The sequence below is a fragment of the Hippoglossus hippoglossus genome, chromosome 16, assembly GCF_009819705.1.
Source record: "Hippoglossus hippoglossus isolate fHipHip1 chromosome 16, fHipHip1.pri, whole genome shotgun sequence".
NCBI lineage: Eukaryota > Metazoa > Chordata > Actinopteri > Pleuronectiformes > Pleuronectidae > Hippoglossus > Hippoglossus hippoglossus.
The window spans coordinates 3,554,064-3,572,429 of NC_047166.1; the positions used below are offsets into that span (position 1 = coordinate 3,554,064).

An 18,366-nucleotide genomic window follows, 5' to 3' on the forward strand; every position below is an offset into this window, starting at 1 on the left:
TTTGATAGACGTGTTTATTTAAAAAATATCCCGTGGCCTGAACAGACAGGATTCCTCAGCGCCTCGGGGGGAGCATGTGAAGAGACGACCCGGTGTAAACACACATGTTTTAAATATAGCATATACATTCTATATAATAAATTATAACACGGCCATCTGTTGGATGTGATCTCTGGAGGCCTTCGGAGTAAAATAACACGCAGCTTTACAAACACACGTCATTTCAGAGCCGCCGCTACCGACGCTGCTGCAAATAAATGTGTTTTTTATCTGGTTAGACTCGTTATTTTCTGCTTTTCTTTTCTTTTCCAATCAGTTTAAAGTATAACAATTAAAAAATGGTTCAATTAATAAAAAAAAAAAGAAATCAATTGTTCCCACTGCCATTAAATGCACTTATTGGCTTCGGTGTGAATTGAATTGAATTTTAACCGAGTCACAGTTGAATCGTTTCTGTGACTTTGATCCACATAAAAGTCTCGTGGTTGAAACATCAATAAAATAGATGGAAGATGTTAGAAAATATCTGTTTCTTTGGCAAAACGTCAAAGGTACAAATCAAAGGACAAAAAAAACTGCAAAGCTTATTAACTACGGGCGTGTTCACACCTTCCTTTGCCGTCTTCGCCTCCGACGATATAACGATTGAACGCAGAGGACGATAACTTAGCTGGAAGCTACAAAAACAAATCACCGTGGCAACGACTTGTCGATTCAAACAGAAAGACCACGACCTGCTGAACTGACCACACCCCGACATCTGACACACGCCTCTCACAAACCAATCAATGTCAAGAAGAGGTGGACACTACGTTGGTAGGTGTTGACAAGAATGTGAAACCAGAACTAACAGAATTGGCTCTGGCCGTGTTCCAGACCCTCAGGTGGGAAGAGTTTGAGTTCAAAAGTTGTGTTTCCCATTTTAAAATCACTTAATTCCGGATTAACACAACAACAGGGAAGCATTTAAAATGTCCCACTCTTCTGACTCATCCCTCTGACTGGATGAGTCAGGAATGGGCAGATAATTACAGCTCCTCTTCATCGAGGAGTGAGTTTAATGGTTGTACTGTGTTTTGTGCCTTTGACTCATAATGGTTTCAAGTTGTGCTTCGATCGGGTCCCTCACATGAGCACACGTCTGAACTTTAAAACCCGTCTTACAGGTAAATAAATAACCATCAGTGCATGTGTTTGTTCCAACAAATGAGAAACCAGGTTCTCGTCTAGTTATTGGTATTGATCCATGTTATGACTCTTTCACGCTGTAGAGGAGTGAAACCCGGAGCGACTGTAATCTCCTCGAGGAGTTCACACGATCAAATTAATCCTAAATATCACATAATTGATTCTCCCGTGTACCACAACACAGAGAGAGAGAGAGAGAGAGAGAGCTCAGTGTGTGTTTCTGTCCCTTTTTATCAGTCGCCTGCTGTAAGGCTCTTTCCCGACTCGACCATCTCAGCTCATCACTGTCGTGTCCTGTCACATTATCCCGCCGCGCTGAGTGAGGGAGCGGCGGCGGCCGCGGCCGCAGAGCTGAACTCTGAGACAGACGGGCCTTCTGAGGGCTGTCAGATAGTGTCGGGCAAATGACCTGCTTACTCTGCCTCGCTGTCGACACGCCGCCGCCGGACGGAGACACATCCGCGGGAGTCAAAGACGAATGAAAGGAGACGCCCACAGAAAGAGCCAAGAGAAAGAAGGAAAATATTTTCTTACACTTAGATCAGATGTTGATATGTTTTCTAAGAAAACGGAAAAATAAAGTTTTAATGTTTTTGCTCGTCTGAAGCCTTTAAAGTTTGCTGTCGATTAGACTTTATGGTCAAATCCCTCTGAAATGTGCTTACATAAGGAAAAGATGATGTAACATGTCAGAGGAGCAGGAGAAAACTTAAAAGGTTAGAAACTGTTGAAGCGAGATAAACAAAAATTACAAAACAAGAATTACCAAAAAGCTTTTCACATTAAAGTAAGAATTAAACATTAGTCTGAGCCTTTAAGACCGTGAAGCGTCTGTTCAGCTGAAAAGTGTTTTTCTCTGACATTTCCTCTGTTTTGGTGAGTGACCTGTTAAACATCCCTGCAAACATCTCATCTTTTGATGCTCTCTGATTGTCTGCGGCGTCTCTACCTCCGCCGCGGGCGAGAGGCTTTTCTCCTCGCAGACAGCTCATCAGGATGATTGACAAGTGTCGTTGCCAGATCTCAAACAACTGAGGGACAAAAAAACAAAAATTGCATATCACAGCTTTAGGAAGTGATTTGGGAGAAGACGCTGCTCTGTGCACCGCTGGCGGCTGGAGAGCGGGCACATGTGATCCGCTGTGGCGTGCGTGGGTGAAGGTATTGTGTGTTTCTGCATGTGGATGATACGTGTGTCGCGGTACATTTGCCCCGGCGACATTTGTGTCCCCGGCAGGCGCGGCCCATGTGGAGTGTGTGGCTCAGTGGGTGGCTGATGGGAGAGGAGCTCGGGGAGTAACGCGTCCCCGGCGCTGCAGCTGCTCGCTGCAGACGAGGCCCAGAACACATCGTGTTTCCGTGCAAATGCTACACGACAGGGGGATTTCTTAAAGATGCACAGGAGGTGGTGGAATTTTGGCGCCGAATTGTGGGTAAATTAGCAACGCTGCCAAGAATAGCACAGCGGAATAAAACTCAGCCAGAGAATTTTCAATCCCTCTCTCGCCACTTTATACCCAGTGATTAATGATGAATGTTTCCACGAATAAGAACTAATATGTGTCTTGTGATCATTTTGCAGGGACGGTGTCATGTGGTCGCGTCCCTTTAGATTCTTCTCACAGCAGCGCGAGGGAGAAATAACATGTTTCTATCCCCGTGCGTGTTTCTAGTAAGAGGTCATCCATTCTCTTGTGGCCCAGATGTTTTTTAAACTGGCGTGAGCTTTCCAGAGCTCAGGCCCCAGTTTCCCAGCAGGCTGCAGTCTGCTTCTCTGCTGTAGTGCCCCCCCCCACCCCTCCACCCCTCCCCTCTTGCCAGCGAGCCGGGCCAACTCCATGTGTCATCCTCCGCTCGCTTCCAAAAATCTTGGGTGAGATTTACAGTACAAAAGGAGACTGTTGCGTAACGCTCTCAGTCTCTCCAGTTCAGCAACCCCGTGTGTCAGGCCGGAGGCGGAGGAGAGCCCCTGCTCCGCCAGCATCATGCAAATTCCTCCGTGTTTTCGGGGGGGTGAGCGGCTGATCTCTCTGCACATTCCGCTGCGTATCGCCAAGTGCATCTCACTCGAAACATCGTTGTGCTTCTGCCTCCCTGACATTGCCTACACATTTGGGTGCAGAGAGTTTCGTAATGCCGATTTCGCACGGCGTATAAATCAGCGAAAAACAGAGAACAGATGTGTTTAATATGGGAGCGATATGAACTCTGGGATCTGATAGCTGCGCCTCTCGTACTCTGGAGCTTCCTTCCTCGTATCGGCCACTTTAAAACGCTCGGCTCAAACTGTTTATTTTACTAATGTGTTCTCAGTTAAAAGCTGATAATGATAACCCTGCTGGTGTAGGTGTGTGAGGGTCAAACCGCTACAGCTGTAAAAGCTTTTATTAGCACGGTATCCACTCCACTCTTCTTTCTGTGTATGTTAATGTGCCATATCAGGATAACTGCAAATAGAGAAGCTAACTTTGTGACTTTGAATTCGTGTTGCTGCTAAGTTTCATTTTCTATTGCATCTGAATCCCTCCCAGAGACAAAGTGAACTAATTACATCCAAATAATGATTTTTATGTTAATGCGGCTGTAAAGGCTGTAAACACACTGACACATTATCACCTTGTAAATTTCATTTTATGAATTTCATGACAAATAGTGACTTGATTACATATCCAGCATTCATTTGCAGTTAAGTTCACTGTTCCCCTTCTTTACGTCCAATTCCACGAACTCCTGAAGGAAACATCTTCATATTTAGCAGCTAAACGCTCCTCGATGTTTGGCAACTAGTCGCTAACTTTGTTTGCCGTTGACCAGGGAGCATATGGTGGTTTTATCAGAGTATTGTTGCAGCTGGGAACAATGCAAATGAAAGCAGCGAGATGGAACCTGTGCAGTAAAAGGTGCAGACGGCTGTAAAACCAAAACATTGAGCTGAAAGACTCTAAAACGCTCCATAAAACTGAGGGTACCCACGGAGTCAGGTGATAATTCTCTGTGGTCATTTGATCCGCATCGTAATTAGAGGCTTTTACGTTTTTCCTGTATTTACAAATGAACGAGTGGTGGCTGACTGCAGTGTAGGTCATAAACCCGCCTCCTCCTCGTCAGCTTACGGGACATGGAACAAACTGAAAAGTAAGTGTACACGTCAAATACGTTTTTTCCAAAGATGGTCATTTTAGTGGAGACTCACGATTGGTCGAGATTATGTATCAGTGGGACGTCACCGTGGCTCCATCCCTCGAACGCTTCTGTGCAAACTCTGGTGCAAGATGGCCGCGCTCGTATCCAGGATATTTTGGCTTCACTTTTGTACAACGCGAGGATGTAGAGACGTGTCGTCCATCTTTATTTACAATCTATGGTTTTTAGACGTTGAGAATAAATTCTACTTAAAACATGAGGAGGAAGCCTCTGTCCTAATTAGCCTGGACTTTGCGTATCGGCCGATACAGAGATCCGATCGAATACCAGAAGATACCAAAGAAAACATATAGCAGAACGCTACTTACCCTCTTTGAAGTGATGACTTCTCTCATTGTTGTACGGCCTGACTCAGATTTAATATATCGCAAATGTCCAGCCTGGCATTTTCGGTGGTGTTTTTGTTTTTGTTTCAGATGCCGATATCGATACCTCTCTAGTCCAAACGTTTAGCAGATTGTAGTTCGATCCCCAGCTGGGTCGTGTAGCTTGGTTGTAACACCCACAGATAATGATCCCCCCCCCCCCCCCCCCCCCACCCCCAGCAGCAGACCAGCTCTCTGCCTGTGTTTCCCGTGATATTCACACCACCAAGTGCTTCAGTGCATTTGCTGCCGAGCTGGAGCACGATGTCATTTTTCTACAAAACTCTTTCATGTCGAGTGGTTCACGAGTGTCTGAAAACACCCGGCGAGTCCTCAGTGATACGGAGCCGCGCTGTAAACATAAACACTCAGTGATTCATGCGAGGCCGCTACTGGAACCAATCTATGAAAATTGAACTGTTTGAAAACAACCATTACATCATATTTGGGATTTACGGTCCGAGGGAGAATCAGACAGAAGTGATACGAGACGGGAGGAAAGTCAAACAGGACAGAAAGTACTTACTGAAAAAGCATCTTTACATAAGTGGAGCTCAAGAGAAATATTAATGGGCCTTTCTCCTCAGAAAACAAAACAATCTCCTTTTATTAAATTTTATTGGGAACACATAACTCCAGCAATTCATTACAATATCCCCGAGACGTGTGCAGTGTGCGAGCGGAGGATCTCTTCACTGGAAAGTGGCCACAGTGTTTTGGTTCCTTGAGCCCGATCACGTATTTTCTGTCTCGGCCTCTAAACCTCAAAGTGTTTCTGTGTTTTCACCTGAAACTCGTCTTTCTGCTTCAGCCTCAAACTCAACCTAAATCTGTTTGAGCCTCTTTTGCCTCATGCACGTCACTGTTGCTACGTTGAGTGTTTTGAGCTTCTAAAATGGATCAGTTTGGAAATACTGCTGGTTCTGTTGTAGTTTGAAAACTCTGGGCTGAAATGACGATGTCTGAAAACGAAGGTTCTTATGATTACGGTATGTTTGGTTTGGTTCTTATCGATTATGACTTGAATACGAGGGATGAAGGCACTTTCTGTTCGAAAAACAAGAAATCCCTGGTTTTACTTTTCACCATTGTTTTCTCATCGCAGTATTTTCTGTAATTAGTCCAGAGCGGACGATCTACTTCCTGTTTACTCCGGCACGCTCATGCTCACAGGGGATTATTACTGATATGTAGCTTCAATGTGGACAGAGGTTGTTTTAGTTTAAAAATAAAAGCGTGTTAGTATGAATGAAGCCTTTGTCTCACCCTGAACTTCCCTGTCTGCTTCATCCTCTAAGTCAGACCAGCTTTCTCTTCTTCCTCTCCTCGTCACTCAAAGTGCCAGAGTCGGAGGATTTACCTTCTTCATCTCTCCTCACCTGAACCCGCCTCTGTTTCTCAGTAACAGTCTGTATCTGTTCAGCCTGCATTTCCTGAGATCTAGTTTTCCTCCGTCACCGCTCGCTGCTCCAGTCTGTTCGTCCTCACAGTTTTTTTCTGAGCGCAGAAAGCCACAGCTCAGTCCCTCTGGGTCCGCCTGGGGGGGGGGTCACGACACGGTTCCTGACGTCTTCTATCAGATCAACATGCCCCTTTATTGGAAACATGTCAGTGATGGAACTCTGCAGCGAAGGACTGGATCTGAAACTGACTATTAAACTACACTCAATCAATAAATTACAGTGCATTAGAGAAAACAAGAATTGTATGTCTTTTGCTTTTACTGTTGTAATTTCCAGAAATGAAAGTTTAATGGATGAAATATTTATATTTCCACTTTCCGCAAATCAGTGCTCATAAATCCTCGCGGCAAATCATAAGAGATTCTAATTGCAACCTGAATTATAAGTGAATGAATCTGCAAAGCAAATAGCCGTCGATAAATCAACAGATTTATAAAACACGTTGCCTCCAAAGTTCCACGTGAATTCGCTCTCATCCGTTTACACGCTGCGGGTTTTGACTGATCTGAGAACAGCACAAAGACAGAAAGCCGTTTCTTTGAGCCGTCAAAAGCTGGTGTCAGCTGATTCAGCAGCGTCGACATCATCAGACACAGACGTCACTTCACATGACAGATCAGAGGATGAGACCTTTCATTTCCAGTTTTTTTCATTGTTATACTGTCCTCTCATCTTCCCCTTGAATCTCCCCTCACGTCTGCAGTGGGAGGGACGGGGACGGGGGACGGGGACGGGGGACGGGGACACGTGGTTGCAGTTAAGGGACTTGGGATGAACCCACAGTGTAAACACACAGAGCTGTTTTCAGTCAGCCTATGTGCGATCGTCTTTGTTGCCAAAAGCTGCTGCAGCGGTTCATCCGTCACCGTCGCCTGCACCTGATCACGTCTCCTCCCGTCGGATTCCAGCGTCCGGCCGGAGGCCAGTGAGGCCGACGGAGCTCAGGACAACCAGAGGATTAAATCTACTTCCCTTTAGCTCAGTGTCGACAGTGATTATGTGTTTACTTAATGAACGTATAAATCTAATTGTTTAATGTGAAAAAAGGCAAAAGTCTGTCAAAACAAGCTGTTTGTATTTTTATTTACCGCGAAGTTAAGTAAAATGTACACAAATAAATCAAATTTGTCTTGAAATGGACGAGTAATTGATAAAAATCACAAAAATCGTGGTCAAATGATTATTAGAGCGCAAACTATTTCATTTTTAGGGGCCAATATTGAGTAAAACATTTCCGTTACCAATATATCTGCCAATATGGAAATAAAAGAATTTAAAAAAACCTTGGGAAAGATGTTATGAATTCAATTTGACAAATAAATGTAATTGAAGCTTGATATATACAAGAAAGTATGAAGAATAAATAAAATAAAAGAAACGGATGATTTTAACATCAATCTGCATCTTTCCTGCATTGTTTATCCTGTAAAATCCAACAAACAGTGACAGCGATGTGTGTATGAACGGCTCATACTGCTTGATTTTTAACAGCCATCAATAAACTGGTCGTGCTCTAATAAGTATAATTATGTCATAATGACTGTGGGTTTCTATTTCTCTTCATTTACGTAGCACAGTATCTCACACAGCTCTTCTCCCTCGGTTCACACTCCTGAAAACCCCCAAAGTAATGAGACCAGACTCCGCCTCAGTCAAACCTCGTCCACAGGAAGCGACAGTAGAACATCGGCGTGACCTCCCTGTGCACAGCGCCTGTCAGGGTGGATTAATCCTCCCACACGGCGCCTGCACCTTCCACCTTCCACCGGCCAAGTGGTGCCTATTGAGCCTTTTCTCAGGGAGGCAGATATGTTCATTCCTCACAGCTGTGTCACCACAGACTCACCGAACAGACACACACACACACACACACACACACACAGAGAGAGCAGCAGCGTTAGTGTCCTAAAGGTGAAAGTGTCATATACGTGCCCACTCACTTGATGCACTGTGGGAATGCACGTGCACAGCTTTGCATATAAATATATATATATATATAGTTTATCAGGGCCGTCACGATATCTGATTGTCACTTAACGATTTTTGTGGCCAAAGAAATTCAGGATAACGATATTAGGACAATATTTTCACGATTTTTAGTGCTAAATTAGTAATTACTCTAGTTTCTTAGAGCTACTCAAAGATTTTTGAGTAGCTGGATTTTAATCCTGTATTATTCTATGAGTAATGTTTGCACAATATTAATAATACTTTTCTTCTTTAGTTTTATTTAGTGCTGTTGCAGAATCCCTAGATAGAAAGTGATATATTCAACATATTGGTCATGTGACAACCAAAGCAGCTCCGTGACTTGTGGGCTGATGTCAGGTTGTGGCTGCACAGACGACACTCGTTTTCAGGATGAAGTAATTCAGTTTTAGCTTCTTCTGGGGACTTGTAATGAAAAGACACAATAGCACCGGTGGCGTTCTTCAAGTGTTCGCTGGTGGGATCGAGCCCGAGACCACCGCAGTAATATCCCGGTGTTAGAAGACGCCTGCGCTCAGCACACGGGGAATTCATTTCTGCTCGTCTGTGTTAATGTCTGAGCTACAATCGCCTGCGAGAGACGGATGTCTGGTTTTATAAGAAGCTGCTTTCTCTTTTACAGCCGCTGACTGATGAAGGAGCTAAGCTGATTTACAGGTCAGCTTCAGCACTGTTTTAATTGGCCTCTCGCTCTCTCTCTCTCTCTCCATCCTCCAGATGGACCCGGTGCAGAAAGCCGTGCTCCATCACACCCTCGGCCTCCCGCCCACCGCCAAGAGGAAGCACGTCTCCTGCGGCGTCTGCCAGCTGAGGTTTAACTCGCAGGTGAGACACTTTTCCTACAGGGTTCAAGTTGAAAAGTCGCATGTAGTCACGCACAAACCAGAAATACATCACGACAACGTGGCAGCCTCAAAAGGAAATGTGTTTTATAAGAGCAGCAAAGAAGGAAAAGAAAGAAATAACAATACTAATGTGCTGTTTTAGTCAGTGGAGCAGTTTGGATGTGGATGCCAGCGTCTTGCCAGCTGATGTCCAAACTGAAATATGTCCCTGCCCCTCAAAGGATGAGTCAAACTGACTTTGATGATCTATTGACTTCATCAGGGCAACTTTTCAATTTGACATTTTTTTGACCAAATACTCTCAACGTCACGATATTTCCCTCAACGTCATATGCAGTTTTTTTGTTTAATAGCAATAACCATTAATCTATAATACATGTAAAGTGCATTGAGTTGTCATCGACAAGAAAAGAGTCATATAAATACAGTCGAAAACAAAAGAGGAACCATCCACAAAGAAAAAAAAACAAGGTCCCTCCTCCATAATTACAACTTAAAGTAGTTCAATTTTCAAACAACTTTTTCAAACGGTGGCAGTCATTTCATATTTTAAGATGCAAAGATAATTGATTTAAATTCCTGGCACCAGAGACACTAAAGCAACCGAGAACCATGTTGATGTTTAACAAGCACAAACGGACGAGGCCGGTCTCTGTAGTGATCGAAAGCCCACGGACGTGTTCTTCTTCACTAATTCATCATGTTTTTTGGGAGTTTCTAGCAAACCGCTCTGTTAATTAAAAGCGAATGTATATTGATTCTGGGGACCGGCGTCTGCTCACAGTCGGGATTTAGCTGTGGAGGCAGTTCGTCCCTGTTCGCCCCTGAAACTGAAACGAGGTTCGTGTGACGGAGAAAACTCCAGAGTTTCTCCCCGGCGGTTGACGCGAGGCCAACTTGTCAGAGTGTGTGAAACACCTGGTGGAGGAGATTGGGATCTTCTCAGAGAGGAAACAGACGGAGACATCACAGCGTCACAGCGAAAAACAAAGAGTGACCTGGATGTTTGATTCGAGGGGAAATGATCACGTCACAGCAGATGATCATGAAGTCGCCGGCCTCAGGGACCTGGGATTGAATGGATCGTTATCTCCGCAGGTCACCCCCCCCCCCAGTGTGCTGGGTTCAGATGTGTTGAATGACTGATTGTTTTTTCTGTGCGAGACAAACAAAATGTAAAACAGATCAGGCAGCAATCTGCAGAGATCCATTCAAAGTTAAATTAGGTGTGATTATCTTAACAATGATGGAACAGCGGGGGGGGGGGGGGGGGGGGGGAGATAAGTGCTGGCAGGCTTCTGTGTGGAGCTGGTCAACAGCGACGTGTCTTTTATAATGTGAAAGCCTTTTAGGTTGTGTTCTCACCCCTGTTCATTTGTTGTTTGTTGGTTTTGCAAACATACACAAAACAGGAGGTGCAGGGAAAATGTTTTATTCCAAAAAGTACAAATATCACTAAAACTAACAAAACAGGCAAATTGAACTGAACAGAGAAGCACAAGGGGAAATCCAAAATCAACAAGCTAAGATTTACTACTGTGGCTATTATTAAAATAAAAGTTTTCTACTACTTGTCCATTAGTTTGTGCAAGGTGGTGCAGAGGCTCCACATAAAAATCCAGATCTACAGGATTTAAAAGTGGTTTACAAACCGTTGGGCCTCGTTGGAGGTTGAGCTGCTTTCAGACCTGAACTAAAATATAAACTTTGCACCTTCTGCGAATTTAAATAGTTCAATCAAACATTTCGGTGAGATTTAAGAGCTTTTGATGAAAATGGCCAAACACCAGTGTGGATGTGCTGTAAAACAAACACCACTGAGCTTTCCACAGCAGAATTAAACATCAGGTCCGGCCTCCTGCTGCTCTGTGGACACCCCCCCCCCCCCGAACACCTCACACATTGTCCTGTTGCTGTGAACGACTCTGACCAGACAATCTCCTGCTTCAGGTGTGAAAGACAAACTCTCGACTCCAGACAATTTTCCAGAGTCCACGTCTGAAAACAGCGTAGTTTGGGTTCCACCCTCCTGTGGCGTCTTTGCACAATATCAGAGCAAACGCACATCGTGTCCTCAGAACCGACGACAGGAAGGAGATAAGGATAACACACCCGACAACAGTTCACACAATACGAGCTAATGAAATGAATTAATAACTCGGATGGGTTTTTGTTTTCCCTCGCAGCTCATTTCCATAACGTTTTGAGAGTAATTTAAAAAAATAAACGTGAAAAGAAAATCACTGCCACTGCCGCGTGTTGTTAAATCTGAAGCGTCCCTGAATAGCGGCGCCATCGCTCTTTCATTAGAAGAGTAATCAATCAATTTCCAACAATGAATTTGGCAGTGATTACTCATCGTGAGGTTATTATGTCCTACACGGCGAAATCCATCTCAGTGTATGTGCTGCTGTAGATCAGCTGTTCATTCTGACGCTTTATTAGAGACAGAGAGGGGCTGCGTTGAGCTGTCAATCAACAGGTAGGTCAGACGGGAGGTCTTTCATACCCTGGGGGGGGGGTCAGGTTTTATTTTTTAAATGAGTCAGCGTCTTAATTCCCCCCCCCGTGACTGTGTATCATAATGTGAAACCGCAGCTCGGACTGAGAGATGATGCAGAGCGTAAACACCAAGTACTGATCCAGTTACTGAGGTTTCAGAGATCACACATTACTTATAGACTTATAAACTATACCAAAAATTATAAACGATTATAAAATGTGAATATAAAATGTAGAAAATGAAGTAAAATCACTGTTTTGTGGTAATTTCTGAGTTTTGTTATCTTGCTTGAATGTGTCACGATCATAACTAAGAGATGTTTATACATTTTCAGTATTTTAACACTTTAAACGTCAGTTTGTTTTACACAATGTCGTCGTTTTTAAAATGAAAATACAAAACCCACAAAAAAATAATAATCTTAAGAAAGACCGGAAATGAAGAAGATATGTTGAGGTTGTGATTTCACCCGTCTGTTTGTCTGACTGTTCAGATCGGGGGGGGTGGATCCGGGAGTGGTTTATCACTCTCTTTAACATGGTGAGATCGGGTTTCATCACGGTTCTTGATGAAAACAAAAATATTTCGGGATTTGATATCTTTAAATGTGATGCAGCTTGATAGAGTTTAATGCTCTTGTTTCCTGCTCCTCATACCTGAGGACTCCTTTACCTCCTGACGCAAATTCCTGTGGTGTCTGATTTGAAAAGAGACCTAATCCATCATATATCATAGAACTAGGTTTACGATCTCAGAGCCACGCCTCAGCGCTCCCTGTTGTTACACGGCATCCGGAGGTGGTGTCACTGGATACCTTCAAAAACTGGCAGAGCAACTTCTCTCGCCCTCTAAGGTCAGTTTTCATTGTTCTCTGCTTTCAACAGTGTGGCCCCTCGTCCACTAAGCATGACCCCTGTTAAAGTGAATGACTTAAAAGTCCCCACCCACTCAGTTCCCTCCCTAAATTCAAGCACCCAGTCGTCCAGCGGCTCTGAATCGAATGGAGAGTGAACCATGGCGGTCCACAAGATCATCAAGTACTTGCTCTTCACCATCAACTTTGTATTTTTCGTCGCTGGAATCACTATTCTCGGCTTATCCGTACACGCCAGGAACAACAGGGCCGACTACCAGATCACAGACGACCTTCTCCCACCCATAAACCTCCTGGTGTTCGTCAGTGCCGTGACCATGGTCCTGGGCTTCCTGGGCTGCTGTGGAGCCGTCAGAGAGGACCGCTGCCTGCTGAAGCTCTTCTTCGTGGGCCTGTTCGCCGTGCTCTTCATGATGCTGGCCGTGGGTGTGTTGGGAGCCTTATCGAGATCCGAGGCCGCCCAGGAGGTGGTGAAGGAGCACCTGAAGGAGCTGCTTCCGCTGAGCGCAGCGCCGAAGGACGTGCAGGAGTCGTTTCAGCAGCTGGAGAGGAGCGGCTTCTGCTGTGGATTCTTTGTCGGACCTCTCGACTGGGGAAACTCGATGGTTGTGCCCGACTCCTGCAACTGCACGGACACCTCCAGGAATTGCACGGTTTTGGACGGACGTCAGGTTTACTCCACACCGTGTATGACGTACTTCATGACGTGGTTGGACAGATTGTCTCACACCTTCATCGTGGTTGCGTGCGGATTTGGCATCTTGATGATTCTGGGCATGGTTTTCTCATCAGTCATTGGCTTTCAAGTTTGTGTTAAGAAGGGCAGCGTCATTTAGTTGCTCAGAAGGCCTGAAGTTCACAGGAGCTGAGTGAAGGACAGACCATCATGCTCATTGTGTTTCTTTTCCTGAGCTGAGCCTCACTGTACATTTTACCTTGTTTTTTACCCATATATACATATTGTGTAGATTTTAACTTGAAAATAAAACTTTACTCTTGTATTTGTATTTGTGGCCTTTTTTTTTATACTTCTAATCTACAACAATTCCAAGGGAAATATCTTATTATTACTTATTTAACTAAGGAAAGAGTTGTGAATGTGTCTGCATGTCTAAGCGGCTCATGTTCGACCTGCACAAATCAGTCTCCTGTGTGGCTCCTTCCCATGATACCTGATATCATCACCCCCCCCCCCCCCCCCACACACACACACACACACACACACACACACACACACACACACACACCCACACACACACACACACACACATCAGGGGGCCACAGGGGCTCTACCACCGGGTGTTGTGGGTTAAAATAATGACCAGAGGCCCTTTGATGTGCAATGAGATGATGATGGGTTCGTAGTTTATCCACAGGAATGTGCACGGGAGGGTGTTTTGCATATGAGTAGGAGTGATGTTGTAACAACTGGCTCATTATAAGGTGAACAACCCTGTAGAAGGTGTTTTACTGGTGCCTTTAATTTATGTTTCCACTGAGGACACTGTCTCTATGCAACTTGCGTCCTTATGATACAACCGTCGGCTCGGTAAAGTCTCTGTGAATATGGGTCATTAAGATTTATGACCGACTGAAACTGGCGCAGTACCACAAATGTAAGTGACTCCGCAAATAAACTAAATTAAATCCTGGGATGAGAAAAACTGACGGAATTATTCCTCAAAAAAGAAAAGAAGAAGCCGGCTCCTCCTCCTTTTACACCGATGTTGGGCTGTAGATTGGTATTTAAGTATTGATGCCACTCAGAACTCAAACCTCCACCAACTTTCTGCTAAGATCCATGAATTATTTCGAGGCAAATCTATGAAAATGTCAAAAAATGCCCAACCTGCAATGTTGAATGAACGAATATGAGCAACAGGAAACATACTGTAACACTTCCCATCTTACATCCGGTCGGTTTGAAGTAATTAAAACATGATTTCTTAGTATTGTTATGGATTAAATCTGTTAAAACTTGTCTGAATTAAAAAAAAAATCCGTCTAGCAGCAACAGGAAAGTCCTCAATGAAAACACATGTTCACATTCCTATCTGACGTGCTAATAGCTGATCTCCTTAACTTAAAACAGGTTCAGTAAATGACTGTTTACTGAATTAATTACATGGTAAAATGTGTTAAGTGTTTTTAATTAAGTGCTCATCTCAATTCATACACAGCTGAAACCTGCATTGACTGTATGAAAGCTGTAGTTTTTCCATCTTGAGGAGCTTTTCCCTTTTTTATTGAAAGTAATGATCTGCGATGGAGGACAAAACGCCAGGAGGCAGAAATGTTGATGTATTAAGTGAAGGGGGATAAAATGGTGGAGGACATAAAAAATAATGTCCAGGAGCCGCTGGGACTGACTGGCTCTAGCTCAGCTGGCTAGCAGGTTAGCGCTTGTCTCATCGGCCACGGCAGCTCACAAACAAGCCTGAGAGTCGTCACCGCTTCTAGAACGAAGAACCGTGCAAAAGACACACGTGGATTCACCGAGTGATTCCGTTTCAGGGGAACTCGCAACACAGATATATACGGGGTGGAACAACCTGGTTGTGCTGCAGTAAACTGCCTGAACTTGAAAGTCACCCAGTAGAACGAACACCTCCCCCAAGACCCAACTGTCCAACTCCAATCATGCCTCACAGCCAACGCCCTGTCCACACCCAGTCTGGAATGAGTCACATCCTGTTTACCCTGTTCCTTTTGACGATGTTGTGTTCTTTCTCTTTTGAGTACTCACTATGCTGAGTAGTCACTATGCTGAGTACTCACTATGCTGAGTACTTGTTATGCTGAGTACTTGTACGTCCTGTCTACTTGTATGTTTACACCGGGCATTAGAGAGAAACAGCTTTTCACTCCTGTACATGTGGTAGAATTGTTTGGACCAAGTTGTAAAAGCATTGAATATATATATATATATATATATATATATATATATATATAAACTGATGACTTCTTACTGGGACCACATTACCTCAGCTACACTTTGGTGGTAGTTACAGGTGTGTGGCCCAAGTTGTTAAAATACAGCTGCAGAGAACCCCCCCCCCCCCCCCCCACCCTCCCTCCCATATGACCATATTTAAGATTGCTAGATCCGGATTTTGATTTGGATCGACACCAAATAGCCCTCACTCATCAATATCAGGGGTTAGGGATTAAATGATAAAAAGAAGCTCTCTGGGCAGATAGTTGAAATCTTCTAAAATGTGTTTGTTGTGAAGAGAGAAGTCAAACAGACACGTTTTTTCTTTTTCTTTCTAAGTAAAGCTAAACATCTTTAACTTCTTCTGACACTTGTTCTGGTTCACGATTATCGTTCAGAGGCGTTTTCTTTTTCGGTGACCTTTTCGTTTTCAGACAGACTCTCAATCTGAGCCCAGCCCTGTGAATCTGGTTTGTTTGATGCCCCCCCCCCCCCCCCACCTCCTCGCTGAGAACCTGAAAGGCAAAACAAATGATTTCCTTTTCCGTGTTTTAATCACCCCTGTGTCAGACTCGGGGTTTGGGCAATTCCTCCGCTCCACTGCGCTGATGAAAGATGAATTGTTGCCGTGGTCACGTTCAGCAGCCATCACACATCACCTGGGTGTCACGTCTGTTGGACCTGCAGGGTGATGGATGTGGGTCAGAGTGGGCAGTTTGGGGCCAGAAGAAGACGACGTGTGCTCTGTGTGAAAAAGTGACGCCTCATCTAAAACGTTTTTTTTCGAGGATGAAGGGGAAAACATTTAAGGCAATTCAGCAATTCAGAAACCTCTGTCCTATTTGCTTGTGCACCTTTGGAAATGATTTGAATTCAAGTGACAAAATGCTGTGCAATAAGATCCCGAGTTTAGTTTCTCACAATCTGACCTCTGCTCGAACGACAGGTCCTAAAAGGCAAAGGGAGGAAACAAGAACAATGTGTTCTTATGTTGTTGTGCAGAGATACGAGCGGAAATGGTGTCTTTGTCCCAGATGCTTACAAATGTCTGCTGGGGGGGATGTGCGGCTGGCACATTTATTTATTCCAAGAGGCAATTGCATCCCCCCCTCCACCCCCGATACCCTCGTTCTTGCCACAGGCGATGCATGCAGGGAAGAGTGCGGAGGTAAACAAGGACAGCTCAAAGTCTTTGCATATGTCCCACTTCTGTGTGCCTGGATGAATCTGCTTTCCGAAGGTGAATCTTGGTGGAAAGACGTGTTCCGACTTCCACCCGGGCGGCCACAACTTAAATTAAACATGCGCAGGTCACACAAGTCTCCAAATTATACATAGATCCAAGTATTCTTATATCTACTCTGATATAATATGATATCTCAACAGCTGTTCAGGTGCCAGAAGCAAGAAAAACAATTATTTTAAATGAAAACTATTTAAATACACAGCCTTTTGGAAAACTTCTTCAAAGATCTGTTTTTCATGAATTCAAAAACAAAGCATTTCAATTAACTTATTAGAAACGATGTTACCTGGGTACATGATTCACTCTAGAAGAGGTTTTCTTTCCCAAATCCAATATTGGCAGTTTTTTTTGTCAACTGGCCCCTGCTTATTATATTTAGTCTGCTTCATTGACTCTGACTGTTTTCATAGTTCACTTCATCTTGTCCCTGTGTTACGCTCGTTCTCTTCCAGCCTCAAATTGATGCCGTTATTTGTCCTCCCCACAGAGCCAGGCCCTGGCCCACTACAAGGGGACCAAGCACGCCAAGAAGCTAAAAGCCCTGGATACTCCGAAGACTAAGCTCAAAGGCTCAGCGGTCACCAAGGAAACCACCATTCAGGAGCTGGCCAAGGGCATCAACACCTCGCTGGTCGCCAACGGCACCGACAGGAAAGGTTTGTGTTTCCCCCCGAACATTCCTGAACCTGCTCGGTTTTGTCTTACCTGTTCAGAGTGAATCCTCCCTCCCACCACGTCACAGTCACTGCACACGACATGCAACCGTCTGGCCAATGGCTCCTGCTGCTGCTGCTGCTGCTGACTCACTGCTGACTCACTGCTCATATATCAAGGTTTTAGAGACGGCACACACAGGTCAGTCGGACGCAGGAGGGACGAGCCGCAGAGCGCTCACATATGTTCTGGAGGCTCCGACGGAAACTCCGCTCGTTCACTTTGGATGCGGTGGCGTCCTGCGTTGTGGTTTCTGTTTGCTTTTGCTTTGCTTGGATTGAGAAAAAGCTCAGGTTTAATTCTGAGTGCGACACCACAAATGTCTTTGAGGGGAGGCCGTGCACCATGTGTGCGATTCATTGCGTTGACGTTACAAAGACACACACACACACACACACACACAGAGTGCTCTTGAAAAGGGATCAGTGCGGTGGCGTGATGACGCCAGGTGGATGTCTGAGTCTTCACTGCACCTTCGAGTGCTTCAGACGGATTTGGATGAAACGCTGTGCGCCGCAGTTAGTTTCAGGCAAATTGAATCCTGCAGCTCGCTGGCAGTTTGCCAAACACATTGCAACTTATATAACCGAGCGCTCCGAGCCTCATTCCTCCAATACTTATAATATATGTCTGTGCAATACACTGCTTTTTTTAAATAACATTTTTTTTGTTGGTGCACATTTTTGTTTGCCCGACGCCGTGAAACTCCTCAGTCATTATGCCGCAGCCAGGTGGCCGATCAAACCCCCGTTATCTCGAACCAGGTGTCTGCAGGAAGAGATTCTCGATCTCGGCGGAGCTGCGGCTTAAAGACGTGTTGAAAGAAACAAAACAACATCTAAATGCAACCTCCAGCACCCGACGGGAACCAGATGCAGATTATTTTTAAATGATTTAATCTGCTGTGTTGCATTCTGCTTCTGCGGAGGATAACGTCTCTGGCAACTGCACTCCTCCACTGTAATATTCGAAAAGCTGCCGGTTATTATGTCATGAAATTGGCCCAATGAAAATCTTCCCCTTCAACTGTAACAATATAA

General features: G+C 44.6%; 2 protein-coding genes across 2 annotated transcripts in view; both read left to right on the forward strand.

Moving 5' to 3' along the window:
• Window positions 1-18,366, forward strand: part of znf385d (zinc finger protein 385D) — a 64,912-nt gene that overhangs the window by 26,977 nt on the left and 19,569 nt on the right. The window contains exons 3-4 of the mRNA XM_034611952.1: window positions 8,927-9,034; window positions 17,100-17,268. Of these exons, the coding sequence (XP_034467843.1) occupies window positions 8,927-9,034; window positions 17,100-17,268 (277 nt within the window). The remainder of the gene's footprint in view (window positions 1-8,926; window positions 9,035-17,099; window positions 17,269-18,366) is intronic.
• Window positions 12,546-13,317, forward strand: LOC117777281 (tetraspanin-8-like). Its single transcript, XM_034611954.1, has one exon. The coding sequence runs from the start codon at window positions 12,572-12,574 to the stop codon at window positions 13,265-13,267; it is 696 nt and encodes a 231-aa protein (XP_034467845.1). The 5' UTR covers window positions 12,546-12,571; the 3' UTR covers window positions 13,268-13,317.